We start from the raw sequence: 17,195 nt of genomic DNA, 5'->3' as shown, positions 1-17,195 counted from the left end.
CATCTTAATTGCATATTGACTAGATCTTTTTATACAATGTATTCCCATGCATGATACTTCCCTGTTCTCAGTCAGTTTTTTTTCTTTTATTTACATTAAAACCAACTAAAAGTAAAATGTTCACCCAGATTTTTACATATTTTGAAAAATGCCCTCAGTTTATGTATTCTGAATTTAGTATAAGATTTATTAGGGTCAGTTGGCCCTCTGGGATTCAGAAGAACTGAGTGCTCTGGTAACAATGAATTTTATAAGACCATGACCATTTCTTTTTGATTTTCACCGTACCTACAGATGAAGCCACTTGGATTTGTGAGTTAAATGCGTCATGACTCAGGGTTAATTGAATAAACTGTGTTATCTAAAGTCATCTTAACTCATTTAATGCATTTAATCTTTTCATTAGCATACCAAAGCGCCATTGTTCACAATGGTGAATGCTTTAATTAGGTGGGATGCTGTGACACAGTTTTCTGTGTTAAATGAGATAAATGGGATATCTGTGTTTAGTTATTCTGTGTCAAACAGACAAACCAAAGTGGCTGCATCTGTATAAAGCATCACTTTCCTTATTAATAAGAAGAACTCAGATTGGCCACTTAGCATTAATGGTGAGTAAGAAGACTAAAAAGGAAATATAAATAACATGGAGATATAAGAGGAGAACAGAATTTGAAAAGATAATTGTAGAAGTGGAGAAAAGTGTAAAAGAGAAAGGCATCGATAAAAAAACATAATAAAATATTAAATACATATTGTAGATAGAAGGCAATAGGAAAGAGGTGTGGTCATATAGCTGGAGAAATAAGAGGCTGAACATTTAAAAATGGAATTGAGAAAAGGGCAGAGTGACTGTAAAAAGAGAAAAAAATGAGAAAATAGGAATGGGAGAACGTTCGTAATCAGAAGAATAAAGAGAAGGGGATATCAACAATGAGAAATAAGAAAAATAAAATGCAATTAAAAAATAGAAAATTATATGATAAACAAAAGATGTTAGAATAAGTCTATGTCAGTTTAAAAAGAGGAGAAAAGGGGTGAAGAATGGAGGAAGGGGGTAAAAAGGGGGAGACGATGAGAATAAAATAACTTATAATAATACGACCATTATTAGTATCATATTATATCAATATTATTATTTGTAAGTATTATTATTATAGCACTACATTTCCATTGGGTACTTTTCTATTGTGATCTATGCCGTGCATACGTAGAAAAAAATAATTAACTTAAGATAATTACTGATAGTTCTAAAAGCTCCAGGCAAGAGATTCATGCAACGAATAAATTAACTGTTTTTTGCCATCCGACAGTGTTTCTGTAACCACGCGTCTGTTACGTTTCATTGCAAAGTGTCCAAACTAGACTTTCCAGATTTTAAAGGGGCAGTAAAAGCTGAAGGGAAATAAAATAACAGTACCAATCTACAGGAATCCTTACATAACCAAAAAATGCAATTTACCATTGCATTAGTTTCAGTGGAAGCCCATTAATAGGGTTAACAGAATGAAAATAAATCTAATTAATAAATGTATTTTTCTGAAACATCCACATTAATGCCCTTTCACTGTGGCTGTATAATGAAAATGTTTGCATGCACTTTTCCTGAGAGCACAGGCAGCAAACAATGTTAGGGTATCGTTATATGGAGTAAATTCTCTGTTCTCTGTCAGACTATCTCAAGTGGATGGGAAGAAAGTCTTCATGCAACATTATTCTTATTACAGAATTATTACTGTAGGAGCTCTTACTTTGTGCCTTTAATCAGCCATCCATTCAGAATAATTAGCATATTTTGCGAAGACTCTATCCCTATCTTGTCAAAGACATGTTCCATAAATACCAAGGCCGACTGTTCTAATGGTATAATGAATGGAATTTAACTAAAGAACACATTTTTGTGAATATCCATTAAAAAAGATAAAAGTGCCCATTATCTGCCAAATCTACACTCCAAAGTACCGTACTTTGTACCCACTATAAAAGCTCACATTCTAGCAATGAAGTTCTGTGAATCAGTCCCAGAAATACAATATCTTCTGGAGACAGTTTTCTAAAAATTTTCTTTACTCTCTTTTTTATTTAATACATATTGAGCTTCATCGCCTGCCACTGAAATCAGAAAGCTGAACTAGCAAGGGTATCAACAATGTTTATTGAACAGAGGCAGCTATCATAGTCCCCATCTGCACACAGAGAAAGCTTTTGTCTCTTTCAAGATGGGAAATGGGTCTCTTCAAACCACAGACAAAAAGAAGGAAAACACACAGATAGAGAGATAGATAACAGTTGCACTTAGTGAATAGTATGACGACAGATAATACTGCAATGGCTCTGTAAATCATGGCTCCCCTTGAGAATGTTTTTTTTGGCGGAGAAGAGTATTTAAGATTTTATTGTTTCTTTTGTCCTTTCGCTTTCTTCTGAAAAGGGCAAATTTATACACTTATAAAGAGCAAACAATGGAGGAATTGTTATAGTAAAATAGTAAGTGTTACTGATTTTGTTCTGTTGTCAGGTCTGCCTTAAATTCATAATTTTGAGTTGTCAACATTTTCTATGCCTTCCCATTTAGTGCTTTTGTAGGTCTGCTATGAAGGAATGTATTGGTTTAGGAGACATATTGGATTGCCAATGTACATGATGTAGATGATAATGTGCAATGGAACAGACATTATCATAGACTGCTTTCATGACTGCTTTCTTATCAGATGACAGTTATTGGATGTCAAAAGAGTGACAGCAGCTTCTCAGATTACTTTGTACACGTTTTATTTTGGCTTAACCTTTTTATGTCTCAGTTATTAGTAATTATAATATATGGCCAAAATTATACAGATGCCGGTGTGTCCAACACACATGAAATTGGATCATAAAATTGTCAGGAATTCAGAAAAACTTTCACTGAATCTTGGGGCCCTAGCCAAGCACTGGAAACTTTAGATCATTATCTTTCCTCCACAAAATTTTACTGTTGGCATTATACATTTCAGGCAGCAGTGGTATCCAGGCATTTGCTAAATTCAGACATTCCTAATGGTCTTTCAGGTGTTAAATAACATTTATCACTACAGAAGATGCCTTTCCACTGCTCCAGGGCCCAATGATGGTGACCTTTATACCACATCTGTAGTAGTGTTCTTGCACACTGAAAGCAGTTAGTAAGTGGTGCTGCAGAAGATCTTTAGATATCTGGCATTGTGAAATTTACAATGAGAAGCAAATTAAGAGTGCCACACATGGGTTGCAATTTAAAATGTTATTTTACCTATTTGTTATGGTCACAGAGTGTGAGTGGTGGACAAGCCTCCCTTCCACTTGAGAGAATGGCATTTTAGACATAGTATCTGAATACTAGGCCATGTAGTGTTTGTATTAGTAAAACATGGGTCTGGGGAATCTGCACCAATCAATATGTTTTTTTTTGTATGTTTTGTTTCTAGATACAGCTAGGGCCATAAATCTTTGGACAGAGACATCTTTTTTTCTAATTTTGGTCTGGTACATTACCACAATGAATTTAAAAAGAAATTCAGTGGGTTGAACAAAAATATTGCATAAAAATGTGAGGAACTAAAGCCTTTTTTTTAACACAATCACTTCTTTTCAGGAGCTCAAAAGCAATTGGACAAATAAAAAACTGAAAATAAAATGTTCATTTCTAATACTTGGTTGAAACCCCTTTGCTGGCAATGACATCCTGAAGTCTTGAACTCATGGACATCCTCAGATTCTGGGTTTCCTCCTTTTTAATGCTCTGCCAGGCTTTTACTGCAGCGACTTTCAGTTGCTGTTTGTTTGTGGGCCTTTCTATCCGAAGTTTAGTCTTCAACAAGTGAAATGCATGCTCAATTGGGTTCAGATCAGGTGACTGACTTTGCCATTTAAGAATATTCCACTTCTTTGCTTTAATAAACTCCTGGCTTTGACTGTAGGTTTTGGGTCACTCTCCATCTGCATTGAATTTGACTGGATTTGAGAAGACAGTATGTCTCTTTGAGAAGACAGTATGTCTCTGAACACCTCAGAATTCATTCGGCTGCTTCTGTCCTGTGTCACATCATGGATAAACACTAGTGTCCCAGTGCCACTGGCAGCCCTGCACGCCCAAGCCATCACACTGCCTCCGACATGTTTTACAGATGATGTGGTATGCTTTGGATCATGAGCTGTTCCACGCCTTCTCCATACTTTTTTCTTGCCATCATTCTGGTAGAGGTTGATCTTGGTTTCATCTGTCCAAAGAATGTTTTTCCAGAAATGTGCTGGCTTTTTTAGATCTTTTTTTTAGCAAAGTCCAATCTAGCCTTTCTATTCTTGATGCATATGAGTGGCTTGCACCTTGCAGTGTATCCTCTGTAATGAAGGAATTGCCCATACCTGCCCATGAAATAGCCTTTGAGTCAATTGTCCAATTGCTTTTGAGTCCCCGAAATGAAGTGATTGTGTTTAAAAGAAAGGCTTTAGTTCCTCCTCACATTTTTATGCAATCTTTTTGTTCAACCCACTGAATTAAAGCTGAAAGTCTGCAGTTCAACTGCATCTGAGTTTTTTAATTTAAAATTCATTGTGGCAATGTACAGAACCAAAATTCGAAAAAAATTGTCCCTGTCCAAAGATTTATGGACCTAACTGTAAATCACACTTTCATTATAGTTTAATTGTTTGGCCTTGAAGTGCAACCACATTCCCGTTAGTGGCCTTGATCAGGGTTTTTCACTGAAATGGTAGTCCAAACTTACACGGGTTTTAGTATGTGTTGGCTTTGGAGAGCACTCTCTTTCAAAAGATACAGCAGGGGATGATCAGCTTGTGAGACCAAAGCTTTATTCAGGAGAAATGTTATCTCTGATTACTGTAACCAATGCAGGAGGTGCCATGACTAGCAGTGATGGGCGAATCTGTCCCATTTTGCTTTGCCAAAAATTAGCGAAACGGCAAAAAAATGGTGAAACGCATTGGTCAATGGGTGTCAAATGCATTAAAGTCAATGGGAGTATGAAAAATTTTGATGGGCGACAATTTTTATAAGCACTGCAATTTTGACGTGCACCAAATTTGTTTTGATGTGCCAGATTTTTCACCGGCGAATTTTCACCACAGTTTCGCAAAAACATTTGCGGCGGCAAAACACGAAATTCACAAATCCACGCCTGGCTAATTTATTGGCCCATCACTAATGACTAGCACTAACTTGGCTCAAAATAAGAGGTTTACCTACATAGATGTGGGTATGGTGAATTGACAATTATCAGTCCTTATATCTCTGACACCAACTTGTGTACATCACCCCAAATGAGACAATGGACCCGTTTTTAATAAAGTATCGAAACATAATGTCAACTACTCTCATACACTGGTTTTGTTTGATGCCGTTGCTTCATTACTAAAATTCAGAAAATAGAATATATCAGCTCATACAATTACTGATTTCACATTTCAATAAAATAAAAAAATATCTGCTTACAAATAAGAACACTATTAGGACTTTCTGTTTACATTTCTCCTTTATAGATGGTTTTTTAGACCCTGTTCAAGCTCTCCGTCATTATATCTTTTGACAGTTCTGAAGGTAGAATTTTTTTTCCTCTGTGAAAAGGCTATAAAGACATGATGGAGGGTTATACACAAATATCCCACTTCATAAGTATGCATGCTTAATGCTTTTAATGCCAAGACCTCCTGACAGAATTCAAATACTGTGAAGGTTTCAAACAACAGCTCTGGGCTATAGGAAAAAATCTCATGCTATTTGTTTCAAATGATATTTATTTTGTTTGTCGGGTGACTGTAACGAGTCAGGCAGCTTGTAATTTATCAGACATGCAGTTTGTGTTCTCTTGAGTCATGCATCAAGAGGTAAGAATGTGCTCCAGCCAATATTTCTGTGTGTGGCTTGGTTACTAAGAGCTTGTCAGTCTAAACTCACGTGTATACAGAACCAGCCAAGCAGAAGAATTTACAGCTTGCTAAAATATGACTTTGGGCTATTCTGAGGTAACAAACCAAAGAGTTGTTTCTTAAAGAGACACCTGGGCTTTTGGTGAGAATCAAAATCCATGCAATGCAAAATTCACAAAAAACCAACACAAAAAAACTCAAATGATCGTTAGCTCTATCCTCTATCCTCTTGTCTCTATGATACTAAGGGGCCCATTTACTTAGCTTGAGTGAAGGAATAGAATAAAAAAAACTTCGAATTTCGAATGTTTTTTTTGGCTACTTCGACAATCGAATTGGCTACTTCGACCTTCGACTACGACTCCGACTAATTAGAACTAAAAATCATTCCACTATTCAACCATTCAATAGTCGAATGTAATGTCTCTTTAAAAAAAACTTCGACCCCCTACTTCGCCACCTAAAACCTACCGAACATCAATGTTAGCCTATGGGGAAGGTCCCCATAGGCTTTCTAATGTTTTTTTGGTTGAAGAAAAATCGTTCAATCGATGGATTAAAATCCGTTGAATCGAACGATTAAAAGGATTTTTCATTTGATCGTTCGATCAAACTATTTGCGGTAAATCCTTCGACTTTGATATTCAAAGTGGAAGGATTTATATTCGCCAGTCGAATATCGAGGGTTAATTAACCCTCGATATTCGACCCTATGTAAATCTGCCCCTAAGATCTTAATCTTTATTGTAACTGTACTTTGTACAATAATCTATTATTGTGGAATAGTGCAGGACTAATACTGTGAAATCATATCCAATGGATTATATATGTATACAGTATGGATTTTGGATTCAGCTGAACCCCCAAATCCTTCACAAAAGATTCGGCCAAATTCCGAACTGAATCCAAATCCTAATTTGCATATGCAAATTAGGGGTGGGAAAACATTTTTTAGTTCCTTGTTTTGGGACAAAAAGTCACGCGATTTCCCTCCCTGCTCCTAATTTGCATATGCAAATAAGGATTCAGATTCGGTTTGGCCGGGCAAAAGAGTTTGGCCAAATCCTGCTGAAAAATCTGAATCCTGGCCGAATCCCGAACTGAATCCTGATTCGGTGCATCCTTAATAACAGGGATTACATACAGTGATAGTCTGTATAAGGCTGAGGTAAAAGTACAGGGATAGTTTCAATGTCAACCCTGTCAGGCATATGTATGATAAGAACAGGAGACTTGCTTTGGGTGGTTAGCCAATGAGAGTAGCAGTGTAGTTATTATGGGATTATAAACCTTTCCCACATATGGTTGATGTAGTATTACACCAATAGATTGGTGGACAGAAATCTGTGTATATAGCACAGAAAGGTTTAACTATTTCAACATTTTATAAAGGAGTTTCAATGTACATTCCTGTCTTACATACTGTAGTTTATAGCCACCTCTTGGCAATAATGTGTAAAATATCTGTCAGCAGCTCCCAAAACTATAATGGCAAATCACTTTTACTAATTTTGGGTAACTAGTGATGGGTGAATCTGTGAAAAAATCGCAAATTTACTGAAAAATTTACAAATTTACCAAAAGATTCACAAATTAACCAAAAAATTTGCAAAACGGTGAAAAATTTTGTAATCAGCTTTGAAGAAGGAACTGCAATGTTCTGAAAGCTTGCTGTGATTATCATCTTAGTTAGCCAATAAAGGTATCAACTTTACACTACTTTTGTTATGTTTCATATCAAAAGTTCTACCCTATAATTTTCTCAATGGGCTAACACAGAACAAAAAATGTTACCTGTTATATAAAGACAAAGAGATCTAACTTCTGAAACACAAGATATATATTGTCCTTGTCTACTGCAGAGGTTCAAGCTGCAAAATAAAAGTATTCCAGAAATTAAACCACCGAGATCATGCATCACATAAGAACCCTACACTATTCACATGTAAAGCATGACAAGATAAAATGTGACAGTTGCAGGTGCACCACAGGCTAAACATGTTCAAAGGAATGTGACTAACCACCGCAAAGCCTTTCCTATCCATATTTTTCTACCACAAATGAGTTGGGATAAACCTTTACATATCCAGCTGATATTAAGTGCCGTTGGCACTGTGCACCACGTATAGCAATAAAATATTCTCATGACGTCATGGAACGATATGAAAGGGAACCAAAGAACTACAGTCAGTTAAAGCTAACTGTAAAATTGTTTTTTTATTGGTGCCACACTGCATGCCACCACAGATCTGTTTCATTATAACCAATTGAGACCAAGCCAAACTAAGAAGTAAGACACCTGCTCCACAAAAAAATAGTTAGTATAGTGCAGTATTCAGTATTAAAAAGAATCATTATGATAAATTAGGTGACAAAAGTGGGGAAACAAATAGGAAATTATCACCTGAATATAGGTAGGTTCAAGTTAAAGTTCAAGTCAGTCAAGGTAAAAAAATAAAAGTCATGATAAAGACAAAGCTGTGCCCCCTCTATGAATTCTAGATGTGCACAAGCAACATTTAAAGAAAAGGAAAGAAAAAGTGTTCCAAGCATATTCACCTCCTTCAATTAATATTCATCCTTGCTGTTGAGCTGATTTGTAATCCTAACATCTCCTTAGAACTGTAACCCCTTCACATTATAAAACATTGAATTTCCCAGTAGCATACACAAGATATATCTACAAAACCCGACATGAGACCAGAGGGGATTAAAGAAAAAGGAAAAAGTCTTAGGTTAATGACTTGAAGGAAAGTAACACAGAATCCACAGCCTTGGGAATCAGACTCGGGAGAATTTGCAAGACATTAGATTAATTAGCACATAATAATCACAATTATTTCAAACCAGGTTTATGTGCCTACATGATAATGAGACGGGTAGGCATTTATTTATAGATTATGACCTAAAGCAGAGAACTGAAATCAGGGTAGAGTCTTCTTTTCACCTTTCAGGGGTGGTTGGGAGAGGACACCAGGGTATCTTCTATTCTATTTTTATTTGTCACCTTACATTACTCTGAATCCTATCGAGGCTCATTTTAATATTACCAGTCACAGAAAACAAGCAGTGTTTGACATAAAGAGATGGATTCCAAAATACAGGCAGACTAGGAGCTCCCTAGCAAATTACTATGTGGCTACTGGCAAAGCTTATTTTTTTTACTTTAAAACAACAGAAAAATCAAAACACTCAGCTCTACCAGTATAGCCATCAGATACAGAAGAACACATTTGGTTTCAGTTGCTGACAGTTTTTTTTGTATTTCTGTGCTTCCTCTTTTGTCAGCATGAGCTCAATAAATAGAGCTTGTGCTGAACATACTTGCTTGCCCATTATTGAGATAAAGAAATATGTCTATTCTCTGTGACATTCGGTATCCCAAAATCCAGAACAGATGTCAAGGTTCTGGTCACGGGTTACGCTTCTGCCTATAACAGCCGCCTTTCACGTTGAGAGGAGCTCTTTGCTACTCGGCTGCTGCTAGGACTTAAAGTGAGAGCACCAAGGTGAGAGTTCTGAGCAGGCAAGAGAACTGGAACATGTGACAGGAGTAATATGGTTAGAGCAAAGCGTAGTTGAGGAAACAGGCCGGGGTCTAGGAACAGCAAATGAAACCACAATCGCACCCGGGAACTATATTACAAAAGACCTACATTGGGCAAGGGAAAATGAATGAGGCGTCTTTAAATATTTGAATTTGGCGCCAATCGCGATGATGTCAGAAGCGGGGCACCGAATCTTAAGGAAGCGGCTGCAGCCATCACCACCACCACACTAGACCACCAGGTACTGTTACAAGTCCCATTACAGTTTTTTACAGTTCTCTATGTTGCCCTACTCAAAACAAGATATTGAAACCACTTTTGCTTTCCAACTTTCTGTCCAACATTCTCGTTTAGCCGAATCACTATTTACTAAAGTGTAGCCTGTAAAACAAATTACAGTCTACAGATAAGCTTGTTATCTCCAATTACACAATTTTTTAAATGTTTTTTTTTTAAATGTTTACAGAGTGAGGTGAGTTGTTATGCATTAGTGCTTTCTAAAATAAAAAACAGATGAAAATATGGATTTTTAATTTAACGAATAAGCACAACACATTTTCGACATACTGTACGTTCTCTTTAATGTTGAACAAAGATGAACGTGCCCTTCAAACTTCAAACAGTTTTGAGGGGTAAAAGAGGGGTGGGGACCTAGAAGTGAGATCATATGCCTTTCTTCCTATAATTTTTTATTTTTTTTTAAAAAATCTGTCTGTTTATTTAATCCATCAACATATACACTACATCGATACTTACTACCACCCACTATTCTTGTATGTACCTTTTTGCTCCCAATTATTTAAACTATGATTTTTCAATTATCATTCCACCTAGTGATGAGGCCTACGATTGGATGTTAACATAAAACTGTATTGATATGTTGACATAATTAGATTTTAACTTATAACAAACTCATTTCAAGGGTACCACTCACTATTTTAGATTTAATTTTAAGGGGGTGATTTATCAAAGGTTGAATGTTAAAGTTTTGTATACCTCGAAAGAACTTAAATGAACTCACAACTTGTATGGTTTCTTATTTAAGAAAAAATGCAAATGAAAAAAACTCAATTCAGCAAGCTTGTGTTGTGAAAAAAACTCAAATCACTCAAATTGATCAAGTTTTCAAACTAAACTCTCCAAAAAACCTCGAACATCATGAAGGCATTGATGGACTCCTACATGACCTGAACAGGTTTTAGATGGTGAATTTTTGGATTCAAGCTATTTCCAGGGTCGGGTATAATAACTCTTGAAAAGTTGTTTTTTAAAAAAAAAAAACTAGAAAAATTAGACGTTTTTTGTTAACCCGAAAATGTGTTTTGAACAAAAAAAGAACCTAGAAAAATTTTTTGTGGAAAACACAACTCGATCGTTAATAAATAACTACCTAAATGTTAACAAAACCAAATTTCAGGGGGTGGTGGAAACTGTAAGCTTTGTTCTCCTTTCCATGCAATTTCTAAGAAATGACTGAAGCAAATCTGAGTTCCCATCTTCATGATTATTTCATACCATTACTCATTCCAGATGTAACTTAGCCATGAAGTTAAAAGAAAACAATATATAGTATTGTTTGAATATTTGAGGTTTCCATTGGCAAGCTTATGGGATATTACTCAAAATGTCATCTTTTGGCTCAGGGGGATGGGGAGGTGGGAGATTAAAATGCGTGGGAAATATTTCACGAATTCTTTAAACTGCTAAGGCAATATAATTGTCATGAAAACACCATATGCAGCCAAGACGTCAGCTTTTATATTTTCTAAAAAAGATAAGGTAAAAGCCTGATGGGATCTGCTTCACTTATTCTGGTCTGCAATAACAATTCTTAATATTTTATAAGGAACAGTTATTTATCTTAGAGCACATTTCAAATGGAAACTGTAACCTATATTTTTTGTTAGGTTTATAGAAACAAAATAATAAGATGATATCTAGTGACTTTGAAATTGCTGTTCATGTAGGATGGGAAGTTATTAGATCATATTCTGTATAAAGTGAAGACAGAAGACCCTACCAAACTCATGGAGATTTATTAATTTTCAAATTGGCATTTTTCCAAAACTTTGATCTAAAAAAAACCTCAAATAAACTCAACCTATTTTTTTCATAATTGCACAATTGTTTCATGATGACAATTTTGTTTTTTAATGGAAATACTTTAATTGAAAAAACTTGGCCAAAAAATTGATTACCATTAAAATCACATTTTTTAAGCAACTTTCTTTATAAACTCAAATTATAAAATAGCTTAAATGTTGAAAATTACACTTCCACTGATTTCAATAAACTTTCACCAGGTGTAGGTTGACCAAACTTTTGAAATGTTATTCAATTGACAAACCTCAAAAATTAAAGTTCAGAAAACTCAATTTTTTTATCTGATTAAATTGAATTTTGTGGAAGAAAATTCATGTGCGAATAATAATAAACTTGCCCGTTAGACTGTAACTGCCTAATGGAAATACATTATAGAAGACTATATACTGAGGTTCTGGTACTATTTGACTTAAGGGGTTATTTATTAAAGATTGAATGTTAGTTTTTTTATACCTCGAATGAACTTGAATTAAAATTAATGGATTCTTTTTTAAGAAAAAGCTCTAATGGGAAAAACTAGATTCAGCGAGTTCACGTTGCAAAACCCGAGAACCAATATTAATCGAATTGCTCTAGTTTTCAGACAAAACCCTCAGAAAAAAACTCAAACATGAGGCTATTAACATCTTCAAATGGCTGAAGGGACCTCTGCCATTGATTCCTACATGACCTCGACAGGTTTTAGATGGTGTATTTTCGGACTCAAGCTATTTACAGGCTCAGGGTATAATACTTTTTTTAAAAAAAAAAAAAAACTCGAAAAATTTGAACTTTTTAAACCCGAATATGTGAGTTTTGACCAAAAAAAAATAACCTCAAAAATCTAAATTTTAGTGGAAAACACAACTCCATCCTTAATAAATAACTCCCTAAATGTCATGATGGGTTCTTTAAAATGAAGAACATCACATACAGTACATAATGGCAAAATAACCACAATATGAATGTATACATGTATGATAAACCATATGTTGAGTATTAAACTCTGAATGAATACATGACTGCCTTCTTGTAACTTCCAGTAGTCACTTTTGCCTGCAAATAATTAAAACCTGTGCAAAATGGGGAGGGGTCAGTCTTTTTTCACTTTTAGGCCAGACTGTCTCCTACAAATCATGCCCCTTTCACAGTGGAACTTCCTTCACTTTGGCCCATGGCCTGACCCCTGTGAAACCACAAGCTTTGTTGAGGATACCCTCACTGCCAATGTGACTTCCATCACCTAGCGAAACCCCAAACCCAACTCTGTATGCCCCCAAAAGTGGTGTATACCAAAGTTTAGGTGTGAGTGAGATTTAAAAAAGTCACTTTCTACCCATTTTACCCCTTCCCAACTCCTCCCCTCTACTGCATTCTTAATTAGATCTTCCATAAACTATATCCCTTAACCTCAACCAATCTTGTTCCCTATTTCTAACCCTGCCAGTCTCTAGTCCTGACAACAGGTCAAGTGTGTAAAGTAAAAACATAACATAGAGGGAGACACTTTACAGCATTTGATATCAAAACAAAGAGAAATTTTTAAACAATATAAATAAAGACCTTTGTTAATCTCACCTGTTATATTGCAGTAGATACGCATCGGTCCAAGAGGCCCACTTCCATCCGGATCAATATAGTAGTAATCAGATGGAAATCCCTTGTGCCTGTAGGCCTCACAAGAATCTTCATACAGTGCTGTAAAGTACAAATAAGTAGCTCAGTGGTGTTAAAATCAAGACCACAAATGCTCCCTTAATTTAAATTAATATCACAGATCTTTAGCAAAATATTTACCAGAGGTATAATTATTGCTTTATATTGGGGAATGGGTCTATCGCAGCACTAAAAGTGAGACATTTTAACATACTATACATGGCTAATGATGGGTGCATTTCTTCCCGAAAAACTTCAAACACATGCGTTAAAGTCAATGGACGTCCGAATAGTGTTGATGCGTGACGGTTTTAACACGACTGACTTTTCCGACACGTGTCAAAAAAATGTTGACGCCGGCAAATTTTCACATGAGTTTCGCAAATGTATTAGTCGGTGGCGAAACATGGAATTTCGCCGCAAATTCGTGCCGACTGAATTTATTTGCCCATCACTATACATAGCACATTACCAAGGATGTTGGATGCCATAGCATTCTCAGAAAGATAAATCTCCATTATAAATAAGCAAGAAGAGCCCATTAAAGCCGACCATCTTTAAAGCAGAAATATGGTCAAAGACGTTTGCGCCAATTGCATGAATATGGATGAGGATAAAGAAATACCTGTAGGCGCACTTGTATGTGTAGTCATTTGCACCAACACGTATATCATTGCATTACTTAGAGTTGAACTGCAATGTGGGATGAAGATAGAAAGCACAGTGGAAAATAACAATAATACCAATTTTGTTAACAAGCAACACAGATAGCATTTCTGGAGGGTCACCTTGGTCTAATCACTAGTGTGTCACCAAGTGTCTAATGGCTGGAAAGCTTTTGTCACTACCATGTGGCATAAAACAGCTTAGAAAGATGATGGATCATATGATATAAAGAGTAAAACCCTGGCAATACATAACAGTTGAAGGAGAGTTTCTGCATCTCATGTGATCATGTGCATATAAAGTAAAAATGACGCTACAGTACCACAACAAATTGTAATATTGTTATATACAAACATATTGCACATTTTAGGTAGAATATTTAAATGGAAAATACCTGTGATTAGTTCCACATGCATCCTAAACACAGCCTCTACTTGGTATCACTAACAAGCACAGTCTGCAAGTATCCGGTGCTGCATATGATTGGTTCTACATGTTTTCTTAGCACAGCCTGTGAGTAGTTTTGCACACATCCTAAACAAAGCCTGTGATTGTCAACAGATGCATGGTAAACATGGGTTCTACCCATATCTTTAGCACAGATTATGATGTGACTCCATGCATATTGCAACACACCAATTTACAGACAAACACAATTCATAGGATTAAAAGTTTCCTATGAATACAGCACTGTCTACATTAGGTGGCCCTGCATTCAGCATTTAACAATCAGTGGTAAAAGATGATGCATCTCTGGGGTTTTGGTGAATCACCCTAAATATCTTTTTTCTTTGGTTTTTCTGCCAGCCCACTTAGCAGATACATGGAATAACATAGTGTTGATACATAGCTCATCTGGCTGGGATTTAACATACTGTTTATTAGGGATGTAGCGAACCGCCGATAATGTGTTCGCGAACGCCGTTCGCGAACACCGGCAAAAAATGCGAACAGTTCGCGAACAGTTCGCGAACAGTTCGCGAACAGTTCGCGAACTTCGAACATCCGAAAATCGTTCGATTCGAACGATCGAAGGATTTTAATAGTTCGATCGAACGATTTTCGTTCGAATCGAACAATCGAAGCCATTCGATCGAATGATTTCATTCAATCCAATGGCTTCGATCGTTCGATTCGAACGAAAATCCTTCGATTTTAGCGATCGAATGGTCGAATGGTCGAACGATTTTGACGCGAACGCCTATTGGCGAACGTCGCGCGACGTTCGCGAACTTGTGGCGGACGCGAACAGCCGATGTTCGCGCGAACAAGTTCGTCGGCGAACAGTCCGCGACATCCCTACTGTTTATCACATCACTGCACTAAACTAAATAACAGTATGTAAAATATATTTAATTCTAGTATACAACCCAGTGATGCCGCAGAAATATTGCCTAGATTCCTAGAAAAGCAACTGTAAGCTGGACCCGTATATTACCTTTCATTTGCTTGATAAGATGTTCTTGAGAGCATAATTCAAAGAACAGAGAAAGATACTGACTGACCAAGAATCATTTACTCTGAATTATTCTATGTGCATATAAAGATAAATCTAATTTCATTTTACCAATGGCTTCTGTTTAATCCAATGAAGAAAAAGTAATTTTAGCTCAGAACCTATTGGCAAAATAAGGAAACAAGCAGATCATTTTTCCTGATCAGCTTCGGTCAGCTTCATTGGATTACACCAAGCACTTGAATGTCCATGTATAAGGTCCATGGCAGATCAATGTACACAAGCCCCTGTGGGATGGAGTCAGTTCTTTGAGGGCTGGATGCTCAGATCCAACTGTGTTTGCAGAGCACTTGTGTGACAAAACTAAGCAAAAATTAATTGACTCTCAAAATTGTTTATGAACTTTTTGTTTACTATCCCTTATGAGTTCAATAGAATAGCTTATCAGTATGTGGGATCAAACAGATCATTGTCCTGTCTATCATCATTCAAGAAACAGATCAGGCCAAACGCTAAATTAGGTCTGCCAAGACCATTGTCTATTGAGGTCCATGGAAGACTAATCTAAACAAGCCCCTGTGAAATGGAATGCTCAGAACCAACTGACGTTGCAGATCATTTGGATGACCAAGCTGGCCAAAGATCAATTAACTCTACTAACAATCATCAGTCCTAGGTCTCAAAAGGTGTTGCCTCATACAGTACTTTTCCTTCTAAGAAATAGCAAGACAGAGCTAGATCAATAAAGTAGCCTTGTTGTCTTGTTTTGTATGCAGAACAGAGTATTGCTAATTTATGCACAGAAATGTTGTCATAGCAGCGCCAACATGAGGATATTGGTACAAACAGGTGAAAGAGGTTGAATCACCACTTTCAGCAGTGCTGGCGAGATCTCAAGTACTGTTAAATACACATTTTATAAAGGGAGATCTAAAAACTGCTGCTTTACCACATATGACTAAATTGTTGCGGTCTATAGAGCTTAGCATACTAGCATACTTTAATGCATGCTGGGAGCTATAGTCCAGCAATATCAGAATTGTATTCAGAAAGTAATATTGCTCAGTAAAACATTTTCTGATCTCTTCAGGGCCAGCAACACCATTAAAATGAGACAGAATACACCAGTGAGGATTGCACCTGATATGTGTTAATCTGACTCCATGTTATTTGTTCTTTTAAACATACATTTTCTATCATAGAAACAACTTAACACCACTCTACCCTCCTTCCTGATGTTTGATTGCAGGGTCACATCATGATGCCAAAGTAAGACAGTAATATCCCTGTGTAAGGTAAAAGCAATACATGATACTGGTAACTATCATTCTTACTGGTGAATTCACTTTCTCAGTGTGCCCAGTCATCTTTGTCAGCAATTTTCTCACTTTAAGTATCTAAACAATTGTTTTCACTGCTTTAAAAATAAATTACTAGCTTGAAAAACCGCAAAGATTGCATTTCCATATTTATTTTTGATAAAGGCTGAAGTTCCCTCCCAAAGTTCATGGGCATTAGGAAATTTGCAATAAGCTGCCCCCCAAAAAACACTAAGATAATTTCTCCTAAATCATAGGCAGAGAAAACATAATTAGGTTCTGATGAAAATGATAGCTGTTGATAAGCGCCGGTCTCTATATATACAGAAACAGATGTGACTGTATTATACTGTGATTATAATTACCCTTAAATGATTGCCTTGGCCTTTGCAAAATAGCCTCCTACAATCAGGCCAGACTCTAGTGTCTCCAATTCTGGGCACTAGAAAGGAGGCAAAGAGCCAATGTCTAATTCTTACATTTAATATCATCCAACAATGATTTATGTGTCCGACACAGAATCCTTCTTGTCTGAAGTTCTGGTTTCTATTTCCCTAGTGAATGACA

General features: G+C 36.3%; 1 protein-coding gene across 1 annotated transcript in view; it reads right to left on the bottom strand.

Moving 5' to 3' along the window:
• cntnap5.L (contactin associated protein family member 5 L homeolog) overlaps positions 1-17,195 on the bottom strand; it is a 260,880-nt gene that overhangs the window by 89,823 nt on the left and 153,862 nt on the right. The window contains exon 12 of the mRNA XM_041576763.1: positions 13,110-13,229. Within this exon, the coding sequence (XP_041432697.1) occupies positions 13,110-13,229 (120 nt within the window). The remainder of the gene's footprint in view (positions 1-13,109; positions 13,230-17,195) is intronic.

The sequence above is a fragment of the Xenopus laevis genome, chromosome 9_10L (assembly GCF_017654675.1).
Source record: "Xenopus laevis strain J_2021 chromosome 9_10L, Xenopus_laevis_v10.1, whole genome shotgun sequence".
In the NCBI taxonomy this organism is placed as follows: domain Eukaryota; kingdom Metazoa; phylum Chordata; class Amphibia; order Anura; family Pipidae; genus Xenopus; species Xenopus laevis.
The sequence above is the reverse complement of the archived record's forward strand: the minus strand, read 5'-3'. Positions and strand labels throughout refer to the sequence as shown.